Raw genomic sequence first — 22,946 nt, forward strand, 5'->3', positions numbered from 1 at the left:
TGGACCCTGATGCCATCAGTGGGCCCATGGATCGTCCCTCAGCCCAAGGCCAACATTTGGCGCACCCTCGCGAGTGCCCTCGGCCAAGAACACATATGTTTAGATATGGGCTCAGCAGAGGACCCTATGTCGTCATGCCTTGTGGGGATCCCTCTCTCCCTTAATGAATTTCCCTCCCCTTTCAATACTTCCCTCACCTCCCTCTTATCCAAGACCCCTCCTCTAAAAATCAATGCACAAAATGCCTGGGGAGAAGGAGTCAAGGGGCTGGCCCCTTTGAGCTCTGAACCTCCAGAGCTTAATTTGCTTGGCTCAGCCAATGCTTCCCTCTGTATTTGGTTTCAGTTCGCCCCTAACCCTTGGGACAGCAGGTACTCGTGGATCAAACCATCAAGGCCCGAGTACAAAGCTGCCCAGTGGTGTCGAATGACCATCGAGATGCCACTTGCTTCCACCCTGGGTAGCCAACCGCTGTCCCTGCCCCGAGGTATCTTTTTCATTTGCGGAGACCGAGCTTGGGCTGGCATCCCCGCTCGTCTAGCCAGAGGTATCTGTACTTTTGGGCGGCTGTCGCTGCTTACACCCAACATTACCCAAATTCGCGATTGGAAAATGAAAAGAGCACAACCGAATTCGGCCCGCTCCAAAAGAGATCTCAAAGATCTCGACCCAGATTGTAACTCCCAAATTGAACATTGGTCGAAACCAAAAACTGTAGCCCTCACCCTGTTTTTGCCCTGGGTGTCTGTGGCCAAGTCTCTAGGTGAATTGGTCCACCTGGAGTGTTGGGTAGCTAAGCAAGCCAATTTAACATCAGCGACGCTATCAGACCTCCTACAGACGAGGAAATTACAAGGAAGGCGACCCTCCAAAATCACGTGGCAATTGACTTCCTGCTTTTACTGCATCACCACCGCTGCGAGGAGTTTGAGGGCGTCTGCTGCCTTAATTTGTCATCTCGGGCCGAGGACGCGAGGGTGGCCATAGATAAAATGCAAAGCCTTGTCCACCAAATAAAACAACAGACATCAGACTGGCTGGGGGACCTCTTTCAAGGATGGGGCCTGTCAAGCTGGGCTGAGTCCATCCTGAAGACTATACTTTCCACCCTTTTAGGTTTACTTGAACGGTGTTTGCCCTTACAGTTCTTTCGTTTTTAAACGAAAAAGGGGGAGATGTTGTGGTGTGTTTTATGTTTGTTCAATTTTCCCCCCCATTGTTCTCTCAGAAGGTCCTGCCCTGTTACCAGTTTGTGTCAATCCCCAAACCCCTCCCCAGTTGTCTTGGTTATCTTTCTTGTTCCCCACCCCTGGCAGCCTGCCTGTCACTCGACACCCCTGCCTCTTTTTCTAGAGAGTTCGGGCCAGGATGTCGAGTGATTGGGTTAGGGGCCAGGGTCCCTCCCGCAACTGTGTTTGATGGGTTCTCCGATCATGCCAATCCTTAATGTATCCCTCTCTGATTTGCAATCTTTCACCCCTCCCACCCTCTGTAAAACCCGAGGCTTTCCCTGCCTCGGGGCTCTCAGCTTCTTCCACCGAAAAACTCCACGTTTCCCTACCAATAAAACCACCCTCCCTGAAGAAACTGAGGGTCGCCTCTTCATTTCATCCTGCGACTTCGGAGCTCTCTACTGCGGCCACACGTCCGCAAGGCTTGACATCGCCTTGGGCACAAAGCCCTGACTTCGGGTTGGGGGAGTGCCTTACTGGCCGGAGGTTGGCTGGAAACTTATCTAGCCTGGGCATTTCACTTTCCACCGGCCACCGCTCCATTGAGGGTCACTTCTCATCAGCCACTGAAACCCTGGAGTTGTGTGCTTTCCTTCCTGTGGGAAAGAACTGTCCTTCTCCTCCAGGGGTTCATGGCTGAAATTGGGATTCCTCCTCCAAATTTGATTATATCCAAGGATTATTCCCATATGTCACCTGGAGGGACAGACAGCTCTGGCTGGCCTTGGCCTTTTGTGGGCCACCTCTCATCTGCTTTCAAAACACCAGGGGCCTGTGCTTTTCTTCCCATGGGAAAAAACCCATCTTTCAAGTCCAGGCATCCATGGCCAAAACTGAAAATTCGCCTCCAGAATTCCTTAAATCCAAGGACAGCTCCAGACAAAAGCTTCCAGGACTATCTAGGTTCCCTTGGCTTCCTAAGGGCCAGCTCTCATCTCCCTTTGAAGCACTGGGGTTTTGCACTTTCCTTCCTATGGAAAAGAACTGTCCTCTCGTCCAGAGCCCAATACACAAACGTGGGTTTTGGCCTCCCAAATTCTGTCTATCCAAGGATTCTTCCCTGACAATAGATCTGGCTGCCTTGGCCTCCTTGGGGCTACCTCTAATCAGGGTTTGGAACACTGGGGCTCTGTCCTTTCCTTCCTATGGAGAACTGTCATTCCAGTCCAGGAGCCCGTGCTGAAATGGAATTCCACACCCAAAACGCCCTAAATATCCAAAGGCTGCTTTCAGTCAAAAGCAACAAGAACAGACAAGTCTGGCTTGCCTTTACCTCTGGTGACTGCTTCTCATCTGCCTTCAAAACCCTGGGGTTCTGTGGTTTCCTTCCTATAAAAAGAACTGTGCCTCTTGTCCAGGTGCTCTTGGCCTCAAGCACTTGACCACTCTATAGGGACACAGGACCTCTGTGCTCAGTGGGGTGGAGACTGAGGATGTCAGAGGAGAGCCCTGGGAGGGATTGAAGGGTGGTTTCAGAGATGGTGGATCCTTTTGACATAGTAGAGAACAGCAGGAGAAAGGAAGAATTAATTCCAAAGGGCTCAGGCCTTGGCCCTTTGCATTCCTGTACCACATCCAGGTTTGCTCAGCATCAGAGACACCTTTACTTTGCTTGTTCCCAGCTGTCATCACTGCCTCCAGTGTCCTGCTCTGCTTGGAACCTGGGGACACTTTCTCAGTACTGTCCTTCAGAAGGATCTGTTTTAAGTCTGAAAAACTTCAGTGTTTCAATCTCTTTTTGAGTCCCTGAGAAGTTCTTTGAGCACACTCTGAGGGACTGAGTCTGATGCAAAGGGCACCAAAGCCCCAGAGGGTCATTACAGCCCTTGTGCTGTGTCTGTGCTGCTGAGCTGGGCCGGGCTCCTGGCCCAGAGGCAGCTCCTGGCAAGGGCAGCAGAGCTGCAGAGAGACAGCTCTGGCCAGGAGCAGCTCCTGTGCATAGCCCAGCAGGGCTGGGGCACTGCCAGGGCCCCTCAGGGACACCAGCAGGGCACAGACAGAGCTCCCAGGGGCTCAGCACTGGCAGGGGCTGTGGCATGTCCCAGAGGGGGCTGTGTCACAGCAGCTCCTCTGTGGCTGTGTCATGGAGGCACAGAGCAGCTGGGATGCCAGCAAGGGGCTGTGTGACAGCCCAGAGTGGGCTGTGTGAGGTCACAGTTTGGGCTATGACATCACAGAGTTTGTTGTGTGAGGTCATTGAGCAGCTACAGCATCATAGAGGGGATTCTGTGACATCACAGAGCAGGCTGTGACATCATGGCATGGCTGTATGACATCATAGAGGGGGCTGTGAGGTCAAAGTGTGTGCTGTGACATTAAAGAGTGTCAGTATAACATCTCAGAGAGGGTTTTTTGACATCACTGAGGGGGTTGTGAAATCATAGAGATGGCTCTGACATCATAGAGTAGGATGAGGGACCATAGATCAGACTCTGCCATAATAGAATGTGGCTCTGTGACATCAGAGAGTGGGTTGTGACATCACAGGGAGGCTGTGTGACATCACAGGGGCTGTGTGAAAACAGAGGAAGCTGGGTGACATCACTGGGACTGTATGACATCACAGAGTAGCTGTGTGACATCACAGGGGCTGTGTGAGGTCACTGGGGAGGTCACTCTGCCCCGGCCCCCCTCACAGTTCCCCCCAGAGCAGTCCAACCCTGCTCGTGCACAGCGGGGTCCCCTGTCCCCCCGGGTCCCCCCGCCCCCGGTGCCGCAGCCTCCCCCAGAGGATGTTCCACGAGATCGACCCCAGAGCCTGACACGGGCACGGGGGGCCGGGGCCCTGGGGGTGGCACAGGGGGACAGGGACCCCCCGGCAGCGTCCCCGTGTCCCCCAGGGCCAGAGCCTGGGCCAGGGCTCCTTCACCCTGGTACCAACGAGGCCTTGAGAGCGCTGAAAAAATCCCCAGCAAGGGAGCAGCAAAAACCAGATTGAATATTAAGCAACAGCCCCACAAAGTTCCTTGGCAAGAGTCACTCTGCTCCTGACTGGACACTTCAGGCACACCAAGGAAACAAAGCAACAACAAAACCAAACAGAATCCAGGCAATCAAACCAGAAATGAGCCGAGAACTGTCCCTGTGTGTGTGTGTGTGAGACACAAGGACAGTGAGGACAAGGATGAAAGGAATACGGCCTGAAAGCTTAATGTAGCTCAAATTTAAGGTGACAATTTTGCCAAAAAAAGCTCAGTAGCTAACAGTATTTAACCTAACCTACAACCTATGAGTTTTCATTTAACAGAGGATTAACATTTAACAGTGTTTAACTCAGCTTATACCTTAAATAAAACATAACAACATCGCAAAAGAACTCTTAGCAGCATTTAACTTCACATAGTGAGACAGAGTAAAAATTCCCCAGAGTAGAAATCCATTTTGATTTAGGTGAAATATACATCTCTAAGTATATGTGGCCTGACTTCAAGGCCTAGGCTCAAGGGAAACTGCATCAATGAAGGACAGAGATAAGAGGGGGCGGGGGGACGACACGACAGAGGGTGATAAAGAGAGACAGAAAGACTGCTGTAAAAGCAGGTCAGCCTGACCTAGGAATTCTTTCTGATAAAGAAGAACTGGCGGCAAATGTCACGCGAAATTTGTAAAAATGAATATGTTGAACCTGTTGTGAAACTGTATGCATATGTATTTGAGAAGGGGGAAAAAAGGACCTGAAGTTCCCGGAGGTACCCATGCCTTTTACAGAGAGTAATCTCCGTATGCGTCCAGCGTCCAGTGCTGTAATAATAAACATACCGACTTTACAACTTTCACAAAGTTGTGGCGTTTTTTTGTCTCTCTCTCTGCAAAACAACAGACCTTGTGAATTAACCTTACCTACAGGCAATGGTTCATCCTGGCCGCACTTGGCACCAACAGCTTTCTTTGGCAGGGTGAGAACAGGGATGTTGTGCCACTGAGGGAACAAAACCAGTTCCCAGGGCTGCTCCTCCAGAAAGCAGGAGCTGGTTGGGCAGCAGCAGTGCCTGGAGCAGACAGTGTTTGTGATGAGCTGCAGAGGAGCTGAGCCCAGGGGCTGTTGGCCAAGGCCGAGCCCCAAGGAGCATTTCTCAGCTGGCAGGGCGGCCTGAGAAGGGGAGGGGGGAATGCAGCAGCACAGGCCCATGGAACCAAGGGAGCATTGTGACACTGTGGGGCCCTGTGACACCAAGGGACCATTGTGACACTATGGGACCCTGTGAGACCAAGAGGCCCTTTGTGACACTGCAGGGCTGCATGGAACCAAAGGCCCATTGTGACATTGCAGGGCCTGATGTCAACAATGGTCCATTGTGACACTGTGGAGCCAAAGGAGACCATTGTGACACTGCAAACCCCCAGGGTCCAAAGGTCCATTGTGACATTGCAGGGCTCAGGGAATTGAGGAGTCATGTGACACTGTGGGGCCAGGGGAACTACTGAGACCATTGTGACACTTCAAGGCCCCATGGAATTGTTGGGACCATTGGGACACTGCAGGACCTTCTGGACCTTGGGGCCATTGTGACCCTGTGGCACCCCATGGAAACAAGTCACCATTAGGGCACTGTGGGGCCTCATGGATCCAAGGCATCATTGTGACACTATGGGGGTCCCACAAAACCAATGGAACACGGAACAGGTCTGGCTGGTTTGGCCCCCCAGGGGCCACCTGACTGGTTCAGCTGACCTTGGCATGTTGAGGGTCTCTTCTCATCTGCTGCTGAAACTGGGGCTCTGTGCTTTCCTTCCTATGGAAAAGAACTGTTCTTCTTGTCCTGGCACCCATGGCCAGAATTGGGATTTCACCTCCAAATTTCCATATATCCAGGGATTGTTCACATAGGAATATTGCCAGGACAAGTCTGGCTGGCAACAGTTTCACAAGGGTCACATCTCATCTGTCCCTAAAACACTGGGGAAGACTCCATGCTCCCCTTCCTATGGGAAAGAACTGTCCACCTTCTCCAGGAACCCATGGGTGAGATTGGGTTTCCACCTCCAAATTCCCTATATCCAAAGACTGCTCCCAGACAAAATCTGCCATTCCTGACAAGTCTGAATGGCCTTGCCCTACTGAGGCTCTCACCTGCCTTCCAAACACTGGAGCTCAGTGCTTTCCTTCCTATGGAAAAGTACTGTCCTTCTAGTCCAGGTGCCCATGGCCAGAAATGGGGTTCCACCTCCAACATTGCCTGTTTTGAGAGACTGGAGGAGATTGTTGGCTTGAAACATTTCATGTGTGGGGGAGGAAGGGGCAGGTTCAGCCTTGCCCTGCCCTGGAACCCCAGCCCTGCCCTGCCCTGGAACCCCAATCCCCCCAGAGCCTCTATCCCAGCCCAGCAGTGGCTGCCAGTCCCTGGCACAGCACAGGCAATGCTCCACAGCCACCTCTGCAGCCCCAGCCCAGCTCCTGAGGGACCAAATGAGCCCAAGCCCCACCTGGGGGAAGGGCCCAGGGAGACCAAGGGGTATTGAAGGCTGACCACAAGGCAAACACACATCTTGACCCAGCCTCCTCTTGGAATTTCCATCTGAACACTGCTGGAATCCAGGAGTTGGTAGCTGTGTGTATGTCGGGATCGTTAGCTTGTCAGAGTGACCCCGAGAAAAGTTTGAAAGTCTCTTTTCCCAGCTTGGCGCTTGAAGAAGGAGTCAGAGCTCTTCATTTCTTGGTCTCAAGGTTGTTTATTTTACCTTATCTATACAAAATTTTCTTCTGCCCTGCTGAGGTCAGATCAGCAGGACAGTCTGAGGCATTCTGCCTGCCCCCGGGGTGGTGTTATGTCTTTATACTATAAACTACGTGTACAATGTTTACAATTACTTTCCAATTCCTATCACCTATGTTAGACAGTGAGCTTCTACTCGAAACCAATCTCTAAGTGCCAACATCACAGCAGAAGATGGAGGCCAAGAAGAAGAAGGAGAAAATACCCAGTTACAAGTTCCCTCCATGTTGCCTCCTGGACCCCCATACCAAAAACCCTAAAATCTACTTTTCCGCCCCATGATAACTTCACTAATATATTCTACTTAATCTGTTGTGGCTTGCTGATTTTCATACAAGGTTGGTAATTTGCTCCACGGGTCATAATCAAAACCACAGGTGTTTTGGGCTCTGTGCCACAGTCTCTGAGACCCCTGGCAGGGTTCTTGGCTGCTCAGGACAGCCAGAGGGATGTCCTGGGTCCTGATATGTGTGCACTTCTCTAAATTATATTTTCTCTCTTTCTGTGTCTACTTCTATATACGTCCTCTTGGACATTTTGTTTAACTTAAATTGAACAGGCTTAGAGTTTGTGAAGTGGAATGGGCCAAGATAATGCTTTGATAAGTGTTTTTTGTTGATTGAATGTCATACTAAAACTTTTGCCAAAGCTTCTCTGATTTTCTGAAGTTCCAAGTAAAGTTCCTGTTTTGTTGTTTTGAGCTCCTAAAAATCTCTTATTGATATTTCTTAGTGCATCTAACTTAGAGTACACAAACAATTGTAATTCCTTTTAAATGTCTGCCTGAGAGACTTTTTTTGGGATATGGGAGACAGGGCTTGTCTGTGCTGCTTGGCCCAGCCCAGGCAGGGCTTTCCCAGCCACATTCCACACTCCATTGCCCAGCTGGAGCCGCTGGTGCCTCTGAGTTGTGCTGCCCCAGCCCCAGGGACGCTCTCCTTGTCTGCCCATTCCCCCACGGTCTCTGGGCAGGGATGGCCTCACTGGGGGCTGCTGACATCCTCAGCAACTTGGAGGCTGCTGCTGAATTTCCCTGCTCCAGAGGCTTGTTGAGCCTTCAGCTCTTCAGTGCAGGAATTCAGTGTCCCAGGGCTCATGAACATTGAGAACACCTGAACAAGCCAAGCCTCTGGGAATAATTTGATTTAATTTTCCAAATCACTTGTTCAGCCTTCAGCTCTTCAGTGCAGGAATTCAGTGTCCCATGGCTCATTACCATTCTTTCATGGTTTGACACTGGCACAATGCCAGTGCCCCCATGAGGATACCCTCTCCCTGGTTTCTGCTGTGAGATGTGACCAGGAATAAGCAAAGCAGGCTCCTACTTGGAAATGAAGAAAACAAAACTTTATTAACTACACTACAACTACAGATAAAAAGGAACACACACAAGGAAAATGAAAACCTTACAAATACATTTCCTCCTCCCCCCACAAAATTTCCAACACAATGCATCTATTCCTCAAATCACCAACTCTTAATCCAGCACCACTCTTCAAACAATCAATCCTCAGTTCATCAAGAGGAGAGGAGTCCTTCTTGTACCATGGGCTTCCCCTGGAAACACAGTCGAAGCCTCGTGTATTTCCGTGTCACTCATGGCACCGCCCGGAGTCCATCTGCCATCGTGACCTCTTCCTTTCATGTCCAGTGCTCCCACCACTGAACACAGACCAGAGCTGCTTCTAGGGTTGTCTTTTTAAGGATGCTCTGTCCCGTTCCAAAAAAGGCACAGTCTCTCCTTTGGGACACCTGTCCCCACAATCTCTCCTTTGGGACACCTGTCCCCCCCATATTTTTCCACCCCCTGGGGCCGAGGGGCACCAACACTGAACCCTCTTGGTTCTGTGGCCATTGCCTCCCCCTAGAATGCAGTCTCTGTGTCACAAGGAACATGGTTCTGTCCATGGCTTTACAAAAAGAGTCCAGCAAAAGCCACTCCATAATCTCTTCCCACAAGGATTTTTCTCTATTCTTCCACTATTTCTCACTCGCCCAGACCTCTCTCACACTTGCACATTCCTTCCTCATCTTCCACTCTATCTTCTAGGAGAGATCAATGATCTGTAAAGTTCTCATTCTCCAAAAAGGGGTTAAAAGCTCCGACAAGCGGCCAGCTGCAACCCCCCTTCTTCTCCTTCCCAGCCGTGCTGCCGGCATAGGCCCATGTTTATCAAGTCTCAAGGTTACAGTCCCAGGCAGCTGCTCTCTCTCTCTCTCTCTCTCTCTCTCTCTCTCTCTCTCTGTGTCTCTCAGGGGGGGCTGCCTGATGGCTCCCTGTGTCTCTCTCTCTCTCTTCCACCCTTCCACCCCCGGGCCAGGGCAGAGACCCAAACTCTTTCCCGCTGGAAACCCAAGAGAGCCTCCCAGGGGAGAGCTCTGCTTTTAACCCCGTGTTCTCAGAGGCGTGTCTAATGTCCTAATTGCCAGGTTAGATGCCAGTATTAAAATCTGAATATCCATTGGCCCAAACACAGCATCCCAAAAAACACATTTCCTGTCAAACCACCACAATCATAAAATAATAAATCAGCCTTATGAAACATGGAGTCAAGATTCTCATCTCTTCCCTCATCCTGGGACCCCTGTGAACACCACCACAGAGGACCAGGGCAGTGATTCTTCCCCTGTGATCAGCACTGGTTGGGCAGCACCTCAAATGCTGTGTCCAGTTCTGGGGCCCCCCAATTTAGGAAGGACATGGAGGGGCTGGAGCGTGTTCAGAGAAGGGCAACAAGGCTGGGGAGGGGTCTGGACCACAAGTCCTGTGAGGAGCAGCTGAGGGAGCTGGGGTTGTTTATCCTGGAGAAGAGGAGGCTCAGGGGCCAGAAAGCAGTGTCAGGGCACAGGTTGGACTTGATGATCTCCAAGGTCTTTTCCAACCTTGCTGATTCTGGGATTCTCTGAAACCACCCTAGGAACAGTTGCAGGATGAGCCCTGGGCCTCCTCTTCAGCAGCTCCAGCAGCCCAGGTCCCTCAGCTTCTCCTGGCAGCCCCAAAGCCCATCCTGTCAGTCCTGCAGAGCCTCTGCAGCTCCTCCTCATTGCCCAGAACTGGGAGCCCCAGAGGCAGACACAGCAGCCCAGATGTGCCCCCCTGGCCTGGGGTGCCTCTGGCAAGGGAGCAGCAGCAGGCACTGGAAGAGCCTGCAGACAATTCCTGCAGCACTTGTAGGATGATCCTGCTGCCCAAGGGACGTTCCCATGGGGCCAAGTCAGGAACTGCAATGGGGAGTGGGGCCAGAGAGGAAAGGCCAAACAGGGATAGGCTGTTTGCAGGGGAGGGAACGGGGCTGTGCAAGAGGAAGGAATTTGTATTAGGAAGTGTAAAGAAAGCAAAGGTGAAGCCAAGGAAATGCTCAGGGCAGTTTGGGGGTGGCTGCCAGGCAGCCCTGGCTCTGAGCAACAGCGTCTGCAGTGCCACAGGAAAGTCCCAGCTGATGGGAACAAACTTTCTGGCTGAGTGCAGAGGCCAGGACAAAGCTGAGTGGTTTCCCTGGTGTCCCGCAGGCCTTGCTGGCCCCAGGGGCTGATGGCATTTGTGCTCCCTCAGGTTCATGTCCCCACAGCAACAGCATGGGGGTGCTGGCCCTGCTGTGTGCAATGCAAACAGGGGCTGCTGAGGCAGTGCTGCTGTGTCTGTGCCTGCAGGGATGGGGCAGCTGTGTGAGCTGGGGGAGAGGCCAGGGCTGCAGAGGGGGGATGTTGTTGGCAGCTGCATGAGGACGCTCTGGGACGCTGCCCTGGGCTGTGCAGCGCACTGGGCATGGATCAGCCCCTGCTCTGCTGCTCCTTCCCATCTGCCCCAGGGCCCTTGCAGAGCCCCAGCCATGCTGTTTGCCCCCAGCCTGCCCACGGCCAGCCTGGGGCTGCTGACGGGGGTTTCTGTGCTGAGCCTTGGCCTGGCCGTGTTCTTGAGAGAGCCTGGGCAAGGAGCCTGGAGCCCCCAGGGCCTGGCCTGAGGCGTCAGCGCTGCCCCAGCCGTGCCCATGGCCTGTCCCTGCTGCAGCCCCGGCACTGCCACCCCCAGGGCTGTGCCCGGCCCCGAGAGCACTCAGGCCCTGCAGCAACACCAGGGCCACCAGGGCAGCGGGGCAGGGCCACGGCAGCAGCACTGGCAACACCAAGTGCTGCTGCTGCTGCTGCTGGGCACAGCTGCTGGGCCAGCACTGATCTGCCCCAGCTCTGCACACAGACATTGCTGCTGCAGCTCCAGAGAAGGCAACAAAAGGGCATCTCTGCAGAAAACTCTGCTGGGACATCCTTTAGTTCCTTTAAAGCCACCGAGAGCACAGCCCCTATTGACACAGTGTGTGGCCCCAGGGAAGGTGGAGAGAAACAAAATGATAAATGGCACAAAAAATGACATTTCTTTGTGGAAAATAATAAAAAAATAAAACAAAGGAAAAACCCCCATAACCAACCAACAAGAAGTATCAGAGATTAGTTTTATTTCAAGGGATTTGCAGAAATTGGCCAGCACTTTATTGTTTCTGAAAGCATCCAGTCATCAGTCTCCACACTGCAGTCTTGAGCTCCTGGTTCCTCAGGCTGTAGATGAGGGGGTTCAGGGCTGGAGGCACCACTGAGTACAGAACTGACAGGGCAAGATCCAGGGATGGGGAGGACATGGAGGGAGGCTTCAGGTGAGCAATTGTGCCAGTGCTGAGGAACAGGGAGAGTACGGCCAGGTGAGGGAGGCAGGTGGAAAAGGCTTTGTGCCGTCCCTGCTCAGAGGGGATCCTCAGCACAGCCCTGAAGATTTGTACATAGGAGAAAACAATGAACACAAAACAGCCAAGTAACAGAAAAGCACTACCCAGCAGAACCCCAAGTTCTCTGAGATAAGAATTGGAGCAGGAGAGCTTGAGGATCTGTGGGATTTCACAGAAGAACTGGCCCAGGGCATTGCCATGGCACAGGGGCAGGGAAAATGTATTGGCCGTGTGCATGAGAGCATTGAGAAAGGCACTGGCCCAGGCAGCTGCTGCCATGTGGGCACAAGCTCTGCTGCCCAGGAGGGTCCCGTAGTGCAGGGGTTTGCAGATGGACACGTAGCGGTCGTAGCACATGATGGTCAGGAGGCAAAACTCTGCTGCAATGAAAAAGACAAAAAAAAATACTTGGGCAGCACATCCAGTGTAGGAGATGTTGCTGGTGTCCCAGAGGGAATTGTGCATGGCTTTGGGGACAGTGGTGCAGATGGAGCCCAGGTCAGTGAGGGCCAGGTTGAGCAGGAAGAAGAACATGGGCGTGTGCAGGTGGTGGCCGCAGGCTACGGCGCTGATGATGAGGCCGTTGCCCAGGAGGGCAGCCAGGGAGATGCCCAGCAAGAGGCAGAAGTGCAGGAGCTGCAGCTGCCGCGTGTCTGCCAATGCCAGCAGGAGGAAGTGCCTGATGCAGCTGCTGTTGGACATTTGCTGGGGCTGCACATGTGCACCTGTTCATGGAGAAAGTACTGTGACAAGTCAGCAGAGGCTGCTTTGGGCCAAACCTGGGCCATTCCCTGTAGACTGTCCCTACATTTGGGACACACCACCCTTCTAGCTGCTGTGGGAAAGCCTTTGGCTGCAATCAGAGCACAATCACACTCCCCGGGTACCCTGGGATAAACCAGACCCTGCCCAGAGCAGAGGGATCCCTGAAGGTCTCACCCTTTCTCAAGGTCTCTGGGCAAGGTCTCAGCACCCCCTTGTGCCAAGGACACCCACGGCTCCCTGGGCAAACCCAGCAGCATTTCCTCAGCTGTGGCAGCTCTGCCCTTCCCCGTGGGACATTCACGGAACTCCCAGAGGCTCTGGCACAGATTTGCACCCAGGAGGGCAGCTCAGAGCCTGGCAGGGCACAGCAAGGAGATCCCTGGCTGTGCCCATGATGGGATCTCAGGGAGGGGGCTCAGCTCATTCCCCTTTCCCATGGACTGCTTTGCCCACAGCCCCACAGGTGCCAGGGAAGCTTGGACACCCCATTCCCATGGACAGCCCTGCCTGGCAGGAATGCCAAGGGCAGTGCCTGACTCAGCTGCTGCAGATGCCAGAGCCTCCCTGAGAGCAGCAGATAACAGTGCCAATGTCAGGGCAGGGCAGAACCAAGAGCAGATGTTGTGGTGCTGTGCCTGAGAGGGCAGGGCAGAGACAGCCGGGCACTCAGGACAGTGTTCCCGTGCCCAGCTGTGCCCGGCACCTCCCACACACCAACAGTGCCCTCCTGCCCCAGCCCTGCTCTCTCCAGCCCCCTCTCCTTCCCTGAGCATCTCCCTGGGCCTGGACATTCCCTCCTGAGAGGAGCCTTGTCCCTGCCAGCGCTCACAGAGCCCATCCCAGCCTGTGTGCCCTGGCTGGGGCCCTACAGAAACCTGCCTGTGTGCAGGGCCCTGGCTGGGGCAGGCTCTGTGTGCAGCTGGGCAAGGGCAGCTCAGGAGAGCCCTGCTGGGCCCTGCAAAGGTGATGCTGCTGCTGTGCAGGGCTGAGGAGTGGCTGAGGGCCCTTTGGGAGGCTCCCAGCAGAGACACTGACCACCCTAAGTTACAGTTCTGGACTCTCTGTAAATGTTCAAACATTCCTTTGGTGATCCTGTGTGTCCCTTTCAACTCAGAATGTCCTGGGATTCTTGGATTACAATTCCTGTTCTGCTTCTCTCATCCCCTTGTTTTTTATAATCAAAAGAGAAAAAAATTCCCTTGCAACAGTGATAGAACAGTAAAGTAAAAACCAGATATTAATTGGAAGCTTCCAGGTGTCCCACTGGGGATGGGGCACACCCGGGGCCTGATTTCAGCAATTTATTAAGGTTGATTAATTAGGATATTGAACAGGAACATCCAATAGGAGATTCACTTACCCCAGTTACACACCCCTGGCTCAAACCTTTGGAGTAGGTCCAAGGGCTTCTTTGCCTTCACTTTTTGTAATGACTGCTCATATTCTGGTTAAAAAAAAATGTTCCTATAGGTCCTCTTCCTATAAGACCATACAATATTTCAGGACTATATAAGAGAATAAGACCATACAGTATTTCAGGAGTGTATTTAAGACAGTCAGCTTATTGTTCTAAAATCTGAGAGAGGTAAGGAAACATACTAGACTAAATTAAGGATTAGAGTTATATAAGTATATAATAGTACTTTATTAGAGTTAGTTAAGAGTTTAATAGACTTAAGTAAGGATTATAGTTTTATAACTATATAACAGTAATTAACAGAGCTACTAATATATAAAAATATTTAAAAAGCAAAAATCCTTTTCTCATCACCCCAACTTTCCCATCCTTCTTCAAGCAGGAAATGGAAAACATTCTCAGGAAAGCTCGTGATCTTTACAGCAATCCCAGGCTTACCTTCTTTGGGAAGTGCCCTCCGGAGCTGTGCCCAGGCTGGTCTGGAGCTGGGAGCAGCCCTGCCCCACCCAGCCCCTCTCAGCAGCAGCCCCTGCCCTGCTCAGGGCGGCTCCTTCCCCCCAGAGCTTCTCCCCAGCGCTGGGAGCAGCTGCCAGGGCTGGCTGAGAGCTGTCCCTGGCAGGCAGCAGAGTCCCTGCCCCAGCACAGCGCCCTGGGCTGCAGGACCCTGCTCTGCAGGACAGCCCTGGGCACCCCTGGCTGCTCTGCACAAGAGACAAGCAGAGAATGCACTCACAGGCTCTGCAGGCATTGGGATGTTCCAGCTGCAGGAGATGGCTCCAGGAGCTGCAGCTGCACTGTCCTGCAGCCAGAGGTTCCTGTGCCAAGGGCTGGCAGTGATTGTGCCCCAGGCACTTCTCAGCCCCTTCCCAGCCCTGACTGATTGAAGCTCTCTGTGCCTCTGGGCTGTGCCCGCGCTGGCTGCAGGCAGTGCCCCAGCCCTGCTGGGCTGGCACAAGAGCTGCTCATCCAGAGAAATGTGCTTTTGAAGCTCTTCTTGGTGAGCAGGAGCTGCCTCTGTGCCAGGAGCCCAGCCCAGCTCAGCAGCACAGACACAGCACAAGGACTTTAATCAGCCTCTGGGGCTTTGTGCTCAGGCCCTGAACATCAGTCCCTGAGAGGGAGCTGAAGAAACCTCTGCAGAACTCCAAGGCAGAATCCAACTCCAAAGTCTCTTGGACTTTTAATGGGTCCCAGAGAGGGACAGGACTGAGCAAGTGTCCCCAGGCCCCAGGCAGAGCAGAGAACTGCAGGCAGTGATGACAGGTGGGGACAAAGAGAAGCCAAGTCTTGGTGCCCTGGGGCACAGCAGGGTCTGTGCCAGCAAGGGCTGGGAGGAGACACCTTGTCCTGAGGCCCTGGGGCCTCCTGGCACAGCCCCAGCCAGGCTGGGCACTGTCAGCCCCTTGTGCTGCCCTCAGCATCCCCCCCTAGCCCACATCCCAGTGGCCTCAAGGATCTGCTGCAAGGAGTCCCTGGGGAGCCTTGCTCAGCAATGGCCCTGGGGGCTCCTTCATGCTCCCTGCAGGGACTGCAGCTTTTTCAAAGGGCTTTGGCTTTGGCTTTTGCCTTGGAGTCTCTGAGAGGTTTGTGCAATCATGGCCTCCAATTATCTGCTGTAATTAGTCCCTGGAGAGGCTTTGTCAGTAACAACACTCAGTGGGGCTCATTAATACTTCAGGGTACTCCAGTTATTTTAAGGTACTTGGTGTTTCCCTTTTGATACAGACTCTGTGAGAGGTTTGTGCAATCATGGCCCCAATTATCTGTTTTAATGAGTCCCTGGAGAGCTTTGTACTGACACTCAGTGGTGCTCACTAATGCCTTGAGATACTCCAGGTTTTTAAGGTACTTTATGGATTTACGGATACTTTTAGGTACTTTAAAGAATTTTCCTTCCCACCCTGAGTCTCTGAGAGGTTTTTGTGCCATCCTGGCCTCCAATTCTCTCCTCCAAGGAGTCCATGAGGATCCTGTTTTGGGTATCTTCCCCCTTTCTGTTTTACAACAAAGATGGAATTGAAAGAATTTTGTAAGACTTTCTAAAAGCATCCAAGCAAGCATGGGACAATTAACAATACACCAACAACCACTAAGAGAATTAATAGTCCTGTTTTAGCTAGACATCATCAAACCCTTTAGTCCCATGGATTGGAAGAGTTTATTGAACCAGTCTTTGTTTTCTGCTTGAAGCTTCTTGAACCCTTCCTTCAGTACCTGAATGCTCTTGTGGATTGACTCGCTGTGGCTGGAGAGGTTCATGCAGCACATGCCCTCAGAGTCTACACAGCCATGCCCATGGGCCCAGAGTAAAAACTCTATCGCTGTTCTGCAAGGTGGCGTGTCTGATGGTCTCTGTGTCTGAGAGCAGCCACTCAATGTGAGGGAGGCAGCATTGGTTTGCTTACTCAACAGGCACCCAGGATGGTCTGATTGTCCTAAAGCTTTAGCTGCAGCCACCCAAGGTAGCAAGATGGAGGCTGCTATTCTCTTGTTTTGACTCCAATACATGACATTATTTTTGCAATCAGATTCAAAGTAGTGTGTAGATCTTTTTGCTCTGTTTCTCTGGCCATTAATCATTTTTGTGTTTGGTGCCAGCAAGGTAAGCCTCCCCAAGCTACAAGACCTGCCTTTGATGTCTGAAGGGACACCAGGCCATGCGCTATCCTTGCAAATAAGAAACACACCCTGCAGCAAGTTGAGTGGGTAGCTACTGGACCAAGAAATTATGGAAGAGGTGTAATTACACCATCAGGTCTGGTTTTTGTAAGTGGGATGGTATGGGGAGATGTCTCTCCTGATAGTTTCTTTTTTTCTTGTAATTTTGTGTCTTTCACCCTCTTCCCATCTCAGATAGTAATAAAACCTTACACAAAAATCCATTTTTACAGAGCTGAGAATTTCTACCCCCTGAGTTCGAGTGGTGCATGCAGGAGCTTCTGGGTCCAGTAGTCCCAAGCACCGACAGGGTTGCACTTCTATTTGCCATCAGGATTGTCCCCTGGCATACTGAAAATGGCACCCTCAGGTATTGGCCAGACATCTGTAGGCAACCCCAGTAGGCAGGTGGAGAAGGGGTCATCAGGGCTAGCGACAGACAGGCACAGGGTGTCTTGTTTCATGGCTTTGCTAGAGTTATCCATACATTGTGCTTTGTGTTTTTGAGGGCTACCCATCCACTCGTGAGGAGCATGGTTGCAAACAGGCTGAGGAATGTGAGTAGAAGCTTCCTATGTGTCATCTTCAAAAGAATTGTCTAGTCCAGGTGCTAGAGTCACTGTCTGGTGGGTTTTGTCTTGGGGTGGACTTGGGGGTTCCTTTGCAGAATCCACACTCAGTGGCTACAGGTAGGGCTTTATGTTCTTATCTGGGATACACCAAGGTCCTTTATCACAAATGGTCTCATTGTGGCAATTTGGCCTTCAGGTCCTTTGATGTTAATAAGTTCTGCACTTCAGACACTGTCACGGTCACCTCCAATCTCGGACAATATTCCTGCAGTAGCTGTAAACACCCAGTTAGGAGCCCACGTGGAACGTGAGATACCTGTCACGTCTGCTCCCATGTCCACAAGCCCTGTCAAAACAATTTTTTCACTGTTAAGTTCCAGAGTGCTGGTGATTTTTGATCAATCTTGATTTATCACATCCCTAGTGAAGTGTCATCAGCATCCTGCTTGGGCAATTGTTAGTCCTTGGGGTATAAAACAAGGTGGGTTAGGAGACAGGGCCAGCTCTGTAATTTCTCATTGTGAGGACATTGATAGTATGGATGGCAATACAAAAAATCCTTCAGTGCTTGATTGGTAGTTTACTAAAATTAATAGTTCACAGGGCTGATCTTCGGGCCCCAGCTGTCCTGTCGATATTTCATGGGCAAAATAATCAGTTAAACCAACAGATTCCAGACTCACCAACTTCAATTTTGCCCCTGGTGGTAAGGTGGTTGGCAAATGGGAGATGAGGTGCTGGAGTTTAGGGCTACATTATCTGTAATGGGTGTACAATTCGGCGATTGTAGGAATCGTTGGCTTGAACATTTGTGCCATAGCCTGAGGCCACCTTGCACTCCAATGGCAGTTTTTGGCTGCTTGGTGTAGTTCCCTTTTGAGAAATTCCACCTAATTTGATGTTGATTATCCATTAGGGACCGGATAGGCACCTCCTCCTTGGGGACAATCTTCTCTAAAATGTCCTTGTTGACCACACTGGAAACATATTTTTGGGGCCTGTAGATGTTGCTGGGGCGCCTTAAAGGGGAATTTCATGGCCCCTAGGGCTTCTGCAACTCCTGGCCCAAAGGCCTGGGCTTGTACAGCTGCTCTGTGTTCTGTTGTTCTGAGGCAGTTACAGGCCTCAGTCATCTGCAGGAGTGTGGGTTCCAGCTCTAGTGGAAGGGCACACAGCACTTTCTTACATTCCGGGTTGGCATTGGCTACCCCCAACGATTTTAGTAATTAATTTTGAGTCTTTTCATTCCAGACTTGTTTCTCTAGTGCCTGTTTAGGGTGATCAATAAATTTCATGTAGGGCTCTCCAGGTTCTTGTCTTATGTTTACATAGTCCAAACTGGGGGTGGTACCATCCGGTACCTGGATTCAAGCTTGCAAAGCCATCTCTTTGATATCATCCAATGCTCTTCTGGGGATACCTGCTGCTTGATAATCTTGCAGGCTGTGTTGTCCTTTTCCAGCTAGATTGTTGATTGTCAGTTCTGCCCTTGCCTCATTATTAGCACGGTCTTCTATTAATTCATTTAGCAAACGTTTCCATCACTCTTCCCACGGGGTGTATTCTATAGGTGACAACAACACGGTCATAATATATTTTAAATCATAGAGGGTTGAGACATGTCCTGTAAACGTGTCCCTCATTAGGCCATTAAAACAAGGTAAATCCTTCCTATGGTCTTTAGCTGCCCTACACAGATCCTTGATTTCCCCATAAACCAATGGCTGATCCCTGGGATTCTGCCCCCTTCTTTCATAACATATGGGGGCAACGAGGAGTTTTGAGACAATTTGCCATTTGCCTTCCTTAATTGCTTCCTTCTAGATCCTTTCCCAGGGATCTTCTGGGATTGAGGGGCGAGGTGGCTCTGGGGAGTCCAAACTTTCTTCCTGGGCGGAAGAATAACTTGGAGCAAAAACATTCAGATTAGAAATAGTGTGACAGCTGGGCTTAGTATCTTTGACCATGGGGTTATACTGTTGCTGGAGGGTGAGGCAGAGGGCGCTGCCATTTTGTCAGGTGTTGGGGAGGAAGGGCCTTGATCTAGGATGGCGGACTTCGGGGGTGGAGTTTTGGAGGCATGGCCCAGGGGGGAGGTGGAATGATTGACAGTGGGGGCGTGACCCACAGTCATGGGGGCGGAGTCTGGAGGTTCGTTCAGGGCGGAAGGGAAGGTTGTGGTAGAAGGAAGTGGAGGAGCCAAGATGGAGGGAGGATGGTCAGGCTCCCGAGCCACATTCGGGCTCCTTCCACCTTGAGTCTCCAGGGCATGATGCTCCAAAACAGCGTGGCCATTGCCATCTTGGACCATTGTGCAAGGTCTGAGAAAGGCAGGTTTGAGGGGTGGTCCCAGGTTAGGAGTGACCAACGGATTGAGTTTTCGAGACACTGCTTGCTGGTGAAGGGTGGTGTGGAAGATGGGGAGCATGTGGGGTGCAATGGGGTCCCTTTGATTGAAAGTTTTACAGTTGAACTCTCATGAGTCCCAAAATTCTGTGGTATGGATTTCATCAGGAAAGGCCTCTGGAAAATTTTTAATGATCCACCTCATGATTGATTTTAATTTCTTCTTTGAAAATATTTTGCTGTTATCAGTGGGAATTACTTAAATCATCCATATATGCTTCTTTCTACTTTGGACATCTGGCTGCCCATTTTTCTCTTTCTCTGCCTTATGGGTAAGAGCCACCGGAACACCCCAAATCAGTTATGGGATGTGGGTGCATATCCCATAAAACACAGTGGCAAAATGGGCAATAAATGTCTTGCATTTCCCCAAGCCCACCTGCAATCCTATGCAGGTGAAACTATCGCTGTCCCTGTGGATCCTGGCCAAGGTCCCTCAAAGCAATGATGAATCTGCTGGCCCAGCACAATCCAAAATCCCGGGGAGCCCTGGCCTATCCATCAGCTAACCCCAGCTGACGTGACTGAATGTCAGGGTCCCTGTTCGGGCACCAAAGGTTGCAATGAGGGTGGCTGTGACAAACCTTTCTGGTTCCCCAACTTCAGGGCAAGGGTGGTGAAAATGAAAAGGAGCAGATGCTGGGGAAGATGAAACAGGAAAGCCTTATAAATATGATTGCCTGGCAAAAAAATTTGAGAATATGGAAACTATAAATGAGATTGAAATGAAAGCATGCTTTGAGATACCAAGCCTTAGTTACTGAACAACTGGAAAACAATGGTATGGCCGGCTGAAGGTAATCTTCTTTTGATGAAACAACACCCTCTGCTTGCAGGCAGGTCCAAGGGTCAGAGCAGACCCTACTAGCTTGGCAGAAGGGGTCCAAAGAGTAGTTTTTTGGGTTTAAAATATAACACAGTATGGTAATGTAATGATTCTTATAGGCTGTATGTAAATGCTATAAGATTTGTATGTTGTACTAGATTGGTTAGTGAAAATTAGAATATGCAGCACAGAAGAAGATTTATTGTACTGTAATGGGAACTCCCCTCCTCTTTCGGGCATCCGTTTTGGGCGCCTCTTTTGAGCTCCTCTCTCGGCCTGCTCCGAGCTGTGGCTGGCAGCTCCAAACAAGGCCCCTGCCCCAACACCCTTTGCAATAAACCACAAGTTCCAAGACCTGGCTTCAGAGATCTCTCGTCTCTGTCAATCCCAACTGTCCTACCCCCCGATTCTCCTACAAGCAGGATCAATGGAGTTGCCCAAAAAGAACTTTAGTAACAGGGTGAAAAACAATAAACATGGAGAAGTTGAGCACTGTATGAGGGGTGGGATTCAAAGACCTGAGATAAAGGTGAAGCAACAATATCTACACTTGAGGGTAGAACACTCTAGAACAATAACCCTATAGGGGAAACAAGTAACCAATAGGGGAGGAGAACTTGGACAACTTAGCATAACAACACTAAAGGATTATGGGGGAACTCTCAAACTCACCCTAAGTTAAACAAATTATTCCCAGGGCTTGAAACTCACACCCGGTTCTTCCAGGGTAAACTCTGTCTGATTCTGAGTTATAGCCAGGCTAACTCCACACCACTGCTTCACACTGGCCCCTTGGGACCATGTGGCCCAACAGAGTCACAATGATGTCCTTGGTTCCACGAGGCCCCACAGTGTCACAATGGTCCCTTGTACTCTGCAGTGTCACTATGATGCCTTGCATTTCACAAGGCCCCAAAGTGTCACAATGGTCTCCATGGTTCTTCAAGGCCCAACAGGGTCACAATGGCCCCATGGACCCATGGTACCCAAAGTGTCACAATGATCCCCTTGGTTCCACAAGTTCCTAGAGTGTAACAAAGCCCTTTGGCTCCACAACACCCCACAGTGTCACAATGGTCTCCATAGAAGGAAACAAGTGAGCCCCAGTGGTGCAGCACAGTCACCAGAGAGGCAGTCACCAGAGGCCAAGGCTGGCCAGACTTGACTCTATTGGTAGATTGTTTTGGAGAGTAACTCTTGAATATACATAATTTTAAAGGTGGAATCATAATTTCAGCCATGTGAGCCTAGACAAGAAAGACACTTCCCATAGGAATAAAAGCACAGAGCCCCAGTGCTTCATGCTCAGATGGGAAGTGGCCCTTGACATGCCAAATTCAGTGGGACCTGTCAGACAGCCCCCAGGAGGCCAAACCAGGCAGACCTGTCTCATGTTCCAATGATTTCACGGGTGCCTTCACCGTCACAGTGTAATCCTTGATTCCATGAGCTCTGGCAATGTCACAATGGCTTCTTGGTTTCATGAGACCCAATAGAATCACAGGGTTCCCTTGGCTCCATGCGGCCCCGCTGTGTCACAATGGCTCCTTGTTTCTATGGGCCCCACTCTTTGATTACTGACCCTTGCTTCCATAGGGCCCATGATTTGCACAGTGGTCTCCTTGATTCCATGATTCCTGCATTGCACAGTCTCACCATCATTTCCTTGGATCTCCATTATCACAACTGAGCCATGGCTCCATGAGGTTCCGTAGTGTCACCGTGGTCGCTGTCAGAGGCTGGATGAGATCCATGTCCCGAGACACCTTGGGATGCTCGGAATGCCCGTGTGGGGCCAGGGCCAGGTCAGGCCTTGGTTTGTGGTGGGACAGAGCCCCGCCCCCAGCCCTGGCCCGGCAGAGCTGTCAATCACACAGCAGGGGCGGTGCTAACCCAGCTCTGATTGGCCCAGCTTTGAATCAATCACACACCAGCAGCTGGTGCCTTCGCTGGCTCTGATTGGACAAGCAACTGGCAGTCCCACCCCAGGGGCGGGGCCATGAAGGCCCAGGGGGTTAAAAGCCGGAGCACGAGGCCAGCCCAGGGTCTGGGTCCTGCCTTCTGCTGGGTTTCTCTGTTGGTGATGCTGGAACCCCAGCAGTTGGTACCCATGTGTGTGTCTTTCTATGGATCGTCTGTCTTTCTCTTGTTCCCTATTTCTTCTCCTTCTAATCCTTCTTACCTGGAAAATTTTTGGGTAACTTCACATGTTAAGGGTTAAAGGATTTTACATTAAATGTGTGGGAATCCAGGGCACAGGGAATATTTCTCTGTCTGCTCTGAGGGATCCTGACCCCCAGAGAAACACTGCCTTTAGCCTTCGCTAAGAAGAGAACTTCCAAGACTTTGAGATAGATTAGAATTTAGCAAAGTGTGAAATAGGGAGTACTATAGCATGTCACTTGGGTGAGAAATTTAGGTTTTGGGAATTTTAGTGTGGTGTAGATAGGAAGCAAGATGCAGGAATTTGGGTGTAGTCCCTGTCTTGTTCTTCATCTACTCCTTTTTCTAAGTGTTGGTGGCACAGGGTGATTGGTCAAGGAAAGCACAGTGCAGAGGTTATGTGGACAGTCGAGGCATGAGTTATTGGTCGATAAGTAGAAATAATGTATATTTTAAAAGTTAATTGCATATGACAACT

The 22,946-nt window shown here is 51.1% G+C and overlaps 2 protein-coding genes across 2 annotated transcripts in view; one reads left to right on the plus strand and one right to left on the minus strand.

Annotated features, from left to right (window-relative positions):
* Positions 1-22,946, plus strand: part of LOC143692673 (uncharacterized) — a 180,661-nt gene that overhangs the window by 85,839 nt on the left and 71,876 nt on the right. The window lies entirely within an intron of this gene.
* LOC129130576 (olfactory receptor 14A16-like) lies at positions 11,431-12,363 on the minus strand. The gene has a single exon (XM_054649079.2). The coding sequence runs from the start codon at positions 12,361-12,363 to the stop codon at positions 11,431-11,433; it is 933 nt and encodes a 310-aa protein (XP_054505054.2).

This window comes from Agelaius phoeniceus (genome assembly GCF_051311805.1).
Source record: "Agelaius phoeniceus isolate bAgePho1 chromosome W unlocalized genomic scaffold, bAgePho1.hap1 SUPER_W_unloc_2, whole genome shotgun sequence".
NCBI lineage: Eukaryota > Metazoa > Chordata > Aves > Passeriformes > Icteridae > Agelaius > Agelaius phoeniceus.